The 12,122-nt window shown below is 38.7% G+C and overlaps 1 protein-coding gene across 1 annotated transcript in view; it reads left to right on the top strand.

Annotated features, from left to right (window-relative positions):
- Window positions 1–1,826: 1,826 nt before the first annotated feature.
- The window catches only part of DPYD (dihydropyrimidine dehydrogenase), a 643,333-nt gene continuing 633,037 nt past the window's right edge, over window positions 1,827–12,122 (top strand). Inside the window, exon 1 of the mRNA XM_063298272.1 lies at window positions 1,827–1,894. Coding sequence (XP_063154342.1) covers window positions 1,856–1,894 — 39 coding nt within the window. The 5' untranslated portion in view covers window positions 1,827–1,855. The remainder of the gene's footprint in view (window positions 1,895–12,122) is intronic.

Here is a 12,122-nt window from a genome sequence, read left to right on the forward strand (position 1 = left end):
TCAGGAGAGAAGTTACAACTCCCTCATGAGGGCACATGGCAAATACCAGATTTTTGACAACACACTCTTTATGGTGAAGTTCCTTTAGCTTTCTCCAACCCTTAGGTCCAGTTGGAGGCCAGGCAAAGGCCTGCTTCACCTCTCCATTCCCTCAATTCAATTGTTGTCCTCCAGGGAAAGGTGGGGCCATTAAGCAAGGACCTCTGGGTGCTCCACAATTAATGCAGGGGTAGTAGCTCCTGCTGTAGGGAGCACTGGAAGAGAGGAGGCAAAGTACATAGATAGTGCTTTCTCCACTTGGCTTCCCCTCCCTCCTACTCTGCTGGTCCATACTTGCTCACATGGCTGGGGGATACTGGTATCTCTGCCCCTGCAGATGTGGGACATCCAGTTCAACCATCTAACATGATTCATAGGAGTCTGTTTGACTGACCCAACATTTGCATCATGAATAATACCATCTGAGAGTTTGCAGGTGAGGACAGCTGTCCCAAGGAAAGGGGCACAGCTCCCTCAACTTCCATGCCTTTGCAAGGCTGCAGGAAGGAGATGGCAGCGGGCTGCCAGGTGGGGGGAGGTCAGCCAAGCCAGGATTTGAGTCCCCTTTTCCTCCCCCAGGATATTTTGGACAACAAGAACATTAACTTGGACTGGATGTTTCACTATTCCCCCATCAATGACATTGTCAAGGTGAGGAAAATGGCTTGCTGTGTTCATGGTGAATGACCTAGCCAAGCATTTGGCTTCTTTCCCCCATCAGAACACCTTGCTCTGAAACTTTTCTCCTCACCTGGAGTTTCTTTTTTTCCTCAGGGTGAGAGACTTTGCTGCAAGCTTCTCTGGGCTTCTCCTTGCCACCCATAGCTAACCTTTTCTCTGGGCTGGGGATCAGCCTCAAGCAGTCCTCCTTCCCTCCTTTGGGGATCCCTCTTTTGCAGTCTAAGGCAGTGTTTCTCAACCTCAGCAAGTTTAAGATGTGTGGACTTCAACTCCCGGAATTCCCCAGCCAGTATTCTCCCCTGGTCTGAGCAGAATACCATCTGACATACAGAAATTCAACAGGCAAAGCCTTTGGCCATTGACCAGCTAAGAATTGTCTCCGTCATGGAGCAGCGATTAGACAGAGCAATATGCAAAGCAGGTACCCGAAATTGTTGAGCAATGCTGGGAGGCTCCGCGTTGATTGCTTTGGATCTAGACTAACTCTGCTTTTGCCTAATCTCCGACGTGGATGGCCTCGGCTGTCGTTACTTAGCAATCCATTCGGTTGCCAAATCCTCCCCCCTTTGAAAAGTGACGTCTGCGGAATACTTGATTATTACATTCCTTGTTTTTAATGTGCCTAATCAATTTGGTTTGTCTATTTTTTCCCGTTTCCACTGATCCTACATATGATTTTATAATAATAATGGATTATATGTGTTTGTCGTTGTCTTAAAAGATGGATTATTCCTTTATTTAAGAAGACGAAGGACATGCAAATGAAGAAGAAATCTGGGGTCACAGCCTGGTTACACGACGAAACGGTGGCCAGCACGAGGGTTTTCCACGTGCTCTGATGCAAGCTTGCTATACCTTCACTTATCCCTGGCATTCCAAAAAGTTCCCGAGCTGCCGACTAGGTGACCCTTGAATCAAATTAAAACTCGGCTGATGTAAGTGGCAAGGTAGGACTACTGAACGAAGCGCTGCCCTTTCCCCAACCCAAGGCGGAAGTTGAAGCAACGCGCGCATGCCCACACACCCAAATACACATGAATACTGTCCGCCCTTGCGGGCGTGGTTGCACTGGGTAGTACGTAGTTTAGTTTTCGTCGGTCAGTTTCTTGACGCGGCAAAAAAAAAGGGGGGGACTATGAATCGCTTGCTTAGCCGAGACCCTGTGGATATTGAGGTACCTACTTTCCCAAACGGGCCGGCGGGGAAAGGGACAAAAGAGGAAACGTAATGACCGCAGCTTAGGTGGGAAGTTTGGGAGAAGAAACTTTCAAGCAAGCAAGAGGGGGACGCCAGCGGGGGGCGGCAGGGATGGATTTAAACTCTCTCTACTGGCTATCGATGCGAAAGGTGTCTCTCTCAGGAAGTTCAAACAATATTTTCCTCAGCATTGATGGCCGGTGATAGTCCATAGCAGGTCGCTGTGAATTTGAGAAAAGAGGGTTGGTTTCCCTACTGGGAGATTTGGTTTTCTACTCTGGCCTGTGACACTAAACTTTAGAGAAAATACAGGGAAATAACAGAGTTCTACTTGATGGGTAAATGCTTTGATTTCCTTTTTTTACCCAACCGCGGCAAACTCCAGGACACAGGGTACCGGTTTGCTTCCTGTTCCCTGCCCTCATGTGAGTGTCTTTGAGGGAAAAAACAAAACAGAACAACCTAGCATTTTGTGATTTCAGAACTCCATTAGAGCCTTGTTGTGAAGATAAAGGGCTTTTCAACACCTCTAAGGGAAATCCCAAAAGTGCTTTCTCTCCCCCTGTGGTGAAAATCTAATAATCTTTAAAGAAGAAGAAAGCCCTGATGTGCAATCCTACGCATATTTACTTGAAATTAAATCTCATTATGTTCAATGAAGATCACTCTCACTTAAGTGTGTCTAAGATTGCACCTCAAAACTGGCATCCTGAGTAGGCTTCTGTCTTCCTAATAACAGGGATACCCTGGAGAAGGAAGATTGTGAAGCATTTTCGGTGTTAAAAATAATAAATTACCTCAGGATGTCATATGCCTTCCCCTGTTTTTAAGTAATTCAGATTCCTTGGAACTGAAACTGCAGCTCAAGAGTTCCTTTTATTTGGTATGGCATACTGCTATTACAAAGGAATAATACCAGAGAGGATGGGATTGGTTAGTCTGAGTTGCTTCTTCTGTCTCCCTCAATTCTCTTTTCCCACGTGCAAGCTATAACAAACATCAAGTGTGCCTATTGTATGCTATCTAAGGAAGCATGTCTAGAGGCTGGATCTTGGTATAGATGGAGTATTGTAAGAGATGCTTGCTGTGAGTGTGTCTGTGGAGGTATAGGTTTGTAATCCTTCCAAGGCAATAGCCATCATGCACTTACTATACTGTTTGTAAGGCTTGTCATCTTAAAATCAAAGCCAAATTGTTAATGGGAAGGTTGGAATGGAGTTCCTTGAGACTAGTGTGCATTTCAGTACAGTGTGGAGGATGAAGTAATCATTTATTTTCATGTCTTCCTAACCAATAACACATCTCTAGAGAAATTTATTTATTTGATTTATATGGCCACCCATCTTATATACATGACTCTGGGCGGCCTACAACTTTAAAATAAATAAAAATACATACAGTTGTAAAAAAATTAAAAACATAAAACATAAAAACACAACTGCCAGAAAAGCATTCACCTCTTGAGCGCTTTTCCGTCCGTTCTTTTTTCTCTGCAGTGATGGTGTGTTGTCAAAATGAAACTACTGTATCTTCTTCTTATTTTGTTCTACTGAGACAAAGGTAAATTTTGGCAACATCTGTGCTTGCTATTGCTATTATACCAGTAAATGAAAGGCAGACACACGATCCATTTTAATTCTTAGTGAAGAAAATGTACAGTAAAATAAACATTTCTTTTTTCATTTTCCTTAGTAGCTAGGTGGCATTGTACAAACAGGCACATGTTCTTAAATTCATGGAAATGGAAGTATATATCCCGCCCATTTAGGAACAAAGTTCTGTACTTTACCCTTTGAACATGTAATGATGTTGGTTAGGCTACTTTAGAATTACAAGTCTGAATTCTGGGGAAAAAAACAACAACACCTTAGGTTGGATCCAAACTTAGTTACCATTGGTGTTTGCTCATTGAAAGCAATGGGATTTATGATAGCTACAATTTCAGTGAGTCACCTTTAAAGTATAACCTATCACCTGATATTTCAATCTTTGATTGGACTTGCATATACTACATGTATGAAACTTGTTTAATTTTAGCTAGTGTCGTCAGATGATAAAAACTGGTTTTATATATATTTGTGTCATCCAGATTTATTTATCTTGGCTATTTTTATGTAATCCATCTAAAATCTTGGAACATAGCTTTTCTCTTTCCAGGATTATCCAACAATTTCTATGAAAAGCTAACAAATCCATTATGGAAGAAGTGGTAACTTATTACAAACTTTGTGCATTTGATAATAAGAACTGTCTAACTTTCTCACCCAGACATTTGCAGGGTTATAAGACTTTGATATAGAGCATGTGGTTTTAAAAACACATTTAGTCACTAATGGCTTGGAGGGTTGTGTTAAAGCCCGGGAGAAGAACTGTGATGAGTATGAATGTTAATTGGTATTTACAAAGGTGAACAATTAGCATGGAACATATAGAAGTGAATTATACTAAATTTGGTGATGTTTCTATTGCAAAACAGTGTTATGAATTGCAGTTTAAATGAAATCAAAGCTACTGATTTTAGATTTATTCTTGAAAAAAACCTTATTAGAAAACCATAGCTGTATTCATTCCAGTGATATGATTGTCATTCAGCACTGTTGAAAACTCCAGTGGCTCTGCTTTTACATACCTCCCATTGGATTTGTACAAGATGAATTATTAGCATACTGTGTCCTTAGTGATGTTTTGTTGAACCATTTCATAATTGGTCAGGCATTTTATAGGACTAGAACATCCCAGAAAAATAGTTGTTCTGAAGTCCTGATCTCAAAGTCTAGAAGTCTGCATACTGTAGTTTTGATTATAGGTTTAAGTTTGTACAGAATCATAAAAGGGACCATTTATGTTAACTCCCTGCAGGGATCCAAATTAAAGCATTTAAGCCTCTGTTTAAACACATCCAGTGAGGGAGAGCCCACCATCTCTCTTGGTAATTGGTTCCACTACTCTACTGCTGTTATTGTTAAGGGTTTGGCTCCTTCGCAATTCAACTGGAATCTGCCATCCCATAACCTAGATATATTATTCTGTGTCCTGCATTCTAGAATGATAGAAAACAGGTTCACCTTTTTCTGTCAAAATCTTGTCTAGTATTTTACGATTACTGTGCTTTCCCATCTTCTTTTTCCAAGGGTAAACATTCCCAGTTCTTTCAATCTCTCTTCATAGAATTTAATTTCTAATCCCCCAATTATTTTCATTCCCCTTCTCTAAACCTATTGCAGTTTGTTCAAATTCTTCTTGGAATGCTGTGTACAGAACTGAATACTACATTGAAGCCTGAATCTGTCCAATACAGAGTAAAATGGAACTTACTTAGTGTGTTTTGGAAATTAGAAAATTGTACTTTTTGCAATTATATTGCAGTACCGACTCATATTTGCCAAGACAGGTATCCCTCATCATGTAATTGTATTTGATTTCTGTTTCCTCAGATCAATACTTTGTATTTATCCCTGTTTAATTTCATTCTGCTACCAGCAGTCTAGCCTATCAAGGTTATTTTAAATTTTATGTCTAGTGTATTAGTTATCTCACACAATTTTGTGTAATCTGCAAATTTGATTTCTTGCATTTCTTCATCAAAATAATTAATTAAAAAAATTGAAGAATATGAGGCCCAGGGCTGAAGCTTGCAGCATCTGACTCAATACCACACTTCAGAAACTATTGATGAAAAATATTTTAGCATAATTTTTGAGCTAGCTATGCATCCACTTAATTGTCATGCCATCCAACATTTGACTAGCTAGCTGATCAGAATGTCTTAGGATATTTCATCAAATGTTATTCGCAAATCAATATACAGTATATTACATCTTTAGCATTTCCACAGTCTGTAAAGAAAGGGACTTTTTTTTTCCTGTGCCTTCGAGTCAGTGTTGACTCCTGGTATCTGTCTGGACAAGTCCCTACAGTTTTCCTGGCAAGGTTTTTCAGAAGTGCCACTGCCTCCTTCCTACGGCTGAGAGAGATTGATTGGCCCAGGGTCACCCAGCTGGCTTTGTGCCTAAGGTGGGACTAGAACTCACGGTCTCCCGGTTTCTAGCCTGGTGCCTTAACCACTATGCCAGACTGGCTCTATGAAGAAAGTTACCCAATTAAAAAAGGAGGTAACATCAGTTTTTCAAGACTTGATCTCAAATATATGTTGACTTCTGGTAATTACCACATTGTATGTATAGTACCCTCTGTATGTACTTATAGATTTATCTCTTTATGATCTGGTATAGAAGCTCCTCAAGTATCAGTGTCAGGTTGACTGGTATGTAGTTCCCTGGATCTTTTTTTCTTCTTTCTAAAGATAAGGTCAGTATTTGTTCTCAATTCATCTGGTACTTCATTAGAGTTCTAGAGTTTCCCAGAGATAATACATGCAGATTCAGGTAGATAACTCTGCAAGGTAGAAAAATAAACAAAAATAGAATATGAGTATTGAGCTGATTTTGTAAAAGACTGCCTTGTAGTTTGCCATTCTTGTGAAAAGCTGCTGCCTCTGTATTTTAAAATTCCAAAAAATTCTTAAAATTTTAAGATTTAGCTGTGCTTAAATTTCTTTAATATATCTAAAGCAAAGCAGTATGTTGGTATGTTGGCTTCAATTCCATACTGAAATTTAAATTGCCTTTCATAACCCATTGCTCTATAAGGATAGGGTGGTAGAACCAGAATTGTCATCGTCACATCTGGTCAATCTCTAAATACCATTTCCTGGAAATAAATTTTATTTCAATGATTTTTTCCTGCTAATTATTATGCCCAGAGTGGTGTTTCTTGTGTTTCTTCCCATATATCTAATCTTTTTTTTTTAATTGTCTTGTGTATCCCTGTGAGCTTTAGTTTGTTGTGATGCATTTATAATTGATCCCATTCAAGCATTCCATGGATTCTCCATACCTAAAACAAGAAGTTTTTAATAGATTCTGGGTTATTTTTCCTGACCTGTAACAGGAGAAAGGTAAGACCACTTGCCCAGCAGATGGACCATTATCTCTATTTTCCTATTACAAAGGGAGAGGGAAGGAAGGAGGATCTATATCCTTCATGGAAATCAGTATGTGAGGCAAAATTCAGGCACTATTTTTCTCAGTTGTTTTAGAAGAAATCAGCTTGCTCTCACCTTTTCAAAGAATATAAAGTAATAGCAGTGATTGATACATTTGTGCAAAGCTTTTAAAATACTTGGTTTGGGTTCCTTGAAGAAAAAGTAGTTACTATCCACAGAAAAAAATCTAAAATTCAAGTAAGCATATTCACAATTGTCTAACCAGATCTAAACATTAATAGAAGTAGACCTTTTTTTCCCCTATCTTCCAAAATCTGTCTTTTTCTGAGTTTGTAATCATTTTAAAAATTACCAATCATTTTTATCATAGATTTAATGCACCATTCTATAGCTATGTATTCCAGGTGGAGGGAACTACAGCATATCACAGTAAGATAGCTCAATGGTTATTACTATTTTGTGGGTGGATACAGGACCATCAACCCTGCAGTCTTATCCTGGTGGCTACTTGGTGTAAAGCAAGGTATAAATGGGGGTGAAATAAACAGATTATATAATAATGCCTGGATGGCTAATGTGATACCATTATAAAATTGTGATGGTTTCTTCTTATTTTCTTTTTTTTCTGAATCCAAATAGCATGTACAGTAAAAATTAAATTGGTCCTACATTTTCAAATGGGAGTTACCTGTCTTACAGCATCTTATCACCCATGCAACTTGAAGGGGTTTAATATCAAGTATAAGAGCGAAAAAGCCTCTTTTTTTTTTTAAGGGAAATCCAGTAGGATGGATCTATTAGGTTCATTGCAACAGCAATGCAGTTAATGAAGGTCTGGAAGAGGCGAGGGGAGCAATGAATGCATTGAGGGCTTAAACAACTGGTGGAACAATTCTATCTGAACATCAAGTTTATCTTCTGAGACGCCATGGAAAAACAAAACCTAGTATACATGTTTCTTATAATCTCAATCAAATCAATTTCTAACATAAAGAGTGTGTCAATGCTGACTTTTTAGTTCTACCAAAGTAGTAAATCTACTTTGATAAATCTACTTTAAATTTTTAAATCTACTTTAATGCTAGTTGTGTTTGTGTGTGTGTGTGTGTGTGTGTATTTTCTCCACTCCCCTAGAAAAATTATGCTGAGTGTCTGTGGATTGATCTGTAGAACTTCGGCATATTAACACTGAGGGAATCTCTGTAGACTTGCCTTTGGATAGATATGTATAGAATTCCGCTGTAGATTTTGTAATACTGTAGTTCCCAAATTAGTCATTTAAGTATCAAAGTACAAACCTCCACTTTCTTATCTCAGCATGCTTTAATAAAAGCCATTCGTGTTTTGTTCCATATAGCTTGCTTTTCCTTCTCCCTCTCCCCTCATTCCATCCTTCCTTTCAAAAAAATAAATTTGAATTCCATAAATATTGATTGATTGATCAAATTTATATGTTGCCCAACTCACTGTGTTAGTGTCTCTGCGCGGTTTACAAGTAAATAAAATAAAGCTGCTTCACTCTTTCCCTCTTTTTAAACAGAAAACATGCAAGGATTGGTTGTGGGATTTTTCTCGTTCTTAAAAAACAAGGACTGCAAAACAACAAACATTTCTATCAGAAATTTGCACTGATCACAGTTCTTCTTACAGTTTTTTCTGCTCCCCATCCATCTCTGCCAACTTTCCTCAGCCTTAAATCTATAATCTTCATCTGCCTGGCTACTGTCTGTCTCTAGGTGTTGTACTGACTATCTTGTTGGCTTATTCTTTTTCCATACAAATCTGTTTTGATCTCTGAAAAGGAATGGAAAGTTTCAAATGATGGAAGTTAAACTGCCTTTCATTGGAGGTTGACATATTCATCACGAATAATAGTTTATTGAACAGATTTCTTTAATGTGTTCTTCAAAATTTCTGATTAGGTTTTAGAATCAGCAAGTTTCAGCTTGCATACCTTGACTTCGTTTTGTACAGTTCAGTGTGCATATACCTTTTGTCTATGACTTAATTGCTTGATGTTAAAATATGATGAGTGAGATTGTTACAGTTGTCAGCTTGTATCTCTTGCTGCATCTTGGCTTTTTTTATTTATGTCTGTGCATCTGGCTTGAACCGAATATATAGACAATATGTCATTCCCAAGGTAGTTTGGAAAAGATCCTCCAGATTGCTTCAACTTTTTGGTAATTTTTATCCTGTCATAGATAGTTTGCTGTCCTCCATAGTGACATATTTTCATTAAGTCCTTGATCCAGGTTGACCCTGTGGGAGCCTTCTCATTCACTGTAAGGCAATCTTTCCTGGCTAACAACACTGGGTCTGTTTCTAGCAACCTTTTTAAAAATGTGCACTTTGATCAGCACTAGATCCTTGATGTAGCTTATTGTGCTTCAGATAAAAGACTTTGCTTAGTGACTAGCATCAGATGCTTTCTTTATCTTACAGCGTTTTAAAAGACTAAGACTTGCTTCTTATCTTTATTTAATGGAACCTGAATACTATTATTCATTTTCTTGAACTACTTGGTGTAAAGCAAGGTATAAATGGGGGTGAAATAAACAGATTATATAATAATGCCTGGATGGCTAATGTGGTACCATTCTAAAATTGTGATGGTTTCTTCTGTTCTTTTTTTTCTGAATCCAAATAGCATGTGTAGTAAAAATTAAATTGGTCCTACATTTTCAAATGGGAGTTACCTGTCTTACAGCATCTTATCACCCATGTAACTTGCAAGGGTTTAATATCAAGTATAAGAGCGAAAAAGCCTCATTCTGGCTTAGTGTGATGGGAGAACTCTGGAAACATCATTTTAGGTATAAGAATGAGCTTTTTATAGCATTCTTGTGGCGACTACAGCATATTGTGGCTCAAACCGTTTCTTTAGCCTATGTGTTCCACAAGTAGTGGCTGGGGTTTTGAAATACGGATTTGAATTCAAATGAAACTCAGTGTGGGAGGGTATTGGCAAAGTCTGATGAATGTGAATATTCCAGAGTTCTCTTAGAGGATTGTTGCATGGCAGACTAAGATAAGGAAAAGAGATGGTCAGAGTAGCAAAAGAAAGCCAACTCCAGCATTTCCCCCCCTTAATATTGTTTGCTGATAATCTTTTAATTATTTATTTATTAAATTAGTATGCTGCCAAGTCCAATCAGACTCATGGTTGCTTACATGGTAACATATCAAGCATTCACAGTATGGCATAACAATAAATAATAATATATTCACACTGTCTGAACTAAAAAGCATCCATGAAAACACTGTAGCATTTCACAACCATGAAACCAACTCAGTAATATTCAATAAATAATCACTGTTACTCAATTAGTAGGCATTAATTAAATCTAGTTGATTTTTTAAAAAAGCTGTTGTTACATATAAAATGACTATCAAAGTTGCTCTGATAATGCTGAGTCTGAAAACTGGAGAATGTCTCTGAAGAATAATGGTCTCGCAGCATGATGGACAGCAACTACAATAAGGATAGAGAGCATGCAGAGAAGGTGAGGCAAGGGCAGGATGGAAAGGCAAGACCAACCTCTTCCAGGAAAACAAAATGACTACCTTTTGGCTAATTTCTCTACAGAGGCCACTCTATAAAAAGCACTGCCAAGATTTATTGTGAAAAACAGAAACAAAAGCTGTTTCATAAATGACTGAATTGCAGAGATGGATTGCCTTTCTCTTGTGCCAAGGAGAGACTGTGGAGAGAAAGAGACTGCTGCTATCCAAGGAGTCTTCATATGGGAGTTTATTTATTTTACTTATTTATTCGATTTTTATCACCACCCATCTCCCCTCCCCACCCCCAGGAGGGACTCTGGGCGGTTTACAATAAAAACAGGTTAAAATTCAAGATGATTATAAATACAAATTACAATAAAATGAAAATATAATAAATCTAAATGGCTAAAAGTTCTCTCTCAGGCTGTGAGTATAAGGGCTATTCCAGGATCATCCTAGGGCGCCATCCATCCCCAGGAGTGGCCATTCCTCTTCCCACTCCAGGCCTGCTGGCAAAACCAGGTTTTTAATTTTCTTTTTGGAAGTCCAGGAGTGAGGACTTGTTTGTTTGTAATGTTGCTGATTGAAGGAACTCTGACTTATTTCCTAGCCTTATAGATGGGCAGGTATTTTATTCTAAAAATCTGTGGAGGTCACTTAGGTCTAATGGCATCAAATTTGGGGGCTATTCTTTTGTATCTGTTTGAAAATATAATTGCAGACATCCTCCTGAGAAGTTTTCTTTCCCTTGTGTGTCTGTTCCATGGATTAACTCAAGAAAATAGTTAGGAAGATGAGGCGCCCATTCTTGGTACAGGCCTTGATGTGGTACTATCGTGATGGTGATTGATAGTTTTTCTCTATCAAACCTTTCTCTTTTCAGACCTGAGTTCACATCCATGAAGTTTTGACTGTGTTTGGGCACAGATATAATATGGTTGAAATCTGCAGCTAAAAGTCTATGGTTGCTAAGGCACAGAAATCATAGCTGAAGGTAGTTAAATGTATCTTTTTTTCTATTACTGACTTAGGTAAAGGTAAAGGTTCCCCTTGACGTAAAGTCCAGTCGTGTCCGACTCTAGGGGGCGGTACTCATCTCCGTTTCTAAGCCTTGGAGCCGGCGTTGTCATAGACACTTCCGGGTCATGTGGCCAGCATGACGACTCGGAACGCCGTTACCTTCCCGCCGAAGCGGTACCTATTGATCTACTCACATTTGCATGTTTTCGAACTGCTAGGTGAGCAGGAGCTGGGACGAGCAACGGGAGCTCACCCCGCCGCGCGGTTTCGAACCGCCGACCTTCCGATCGACAGCTCAGCGGTTTAACCCGCAGCGCCACCGCGTCCCTATTACTGACTTAAGATAGGAGCTTTATTGTTAGGTCTCAAACTGAATTGTTCAGTGGATTGCTTAATGTGACTATAAAGTTGATGCTATGCTGGTTTTAGATCTTAGTAATTTGAGTCTGTTTTTTGCATACCAACATGCCAGTTAAATGAACTCTTAGATTGCCAGTATAGCATTATAATGTATTATTTTTATACAATGGCTTTGTATGCTTTGTATGGTGGTTGTGGTTAGTTACATGGACAGTTGATGTATTTAGATTAGTATACCTGTTTTCTGTGAGCCACTTGGACCACAGTGGGTTGTGGAAAATGCAGTATATAAAAACAGGGTATTGCTATGATT

Source organism: Candoia aspera, chromosome 3, assembly GCF_035149785.1.
Source record: "Candoia aspera isolate rCanAsp1 chromosome 3, rCanAsp1.hap2, whole genome shotgun sequence".
NCBI classification, from domain to species: domain Eukaryota; kingdom Metazoa; phylum Chordata; class Lepidosauria; order Squamata; family Boidae; genus Candoia; species Candoia aspera.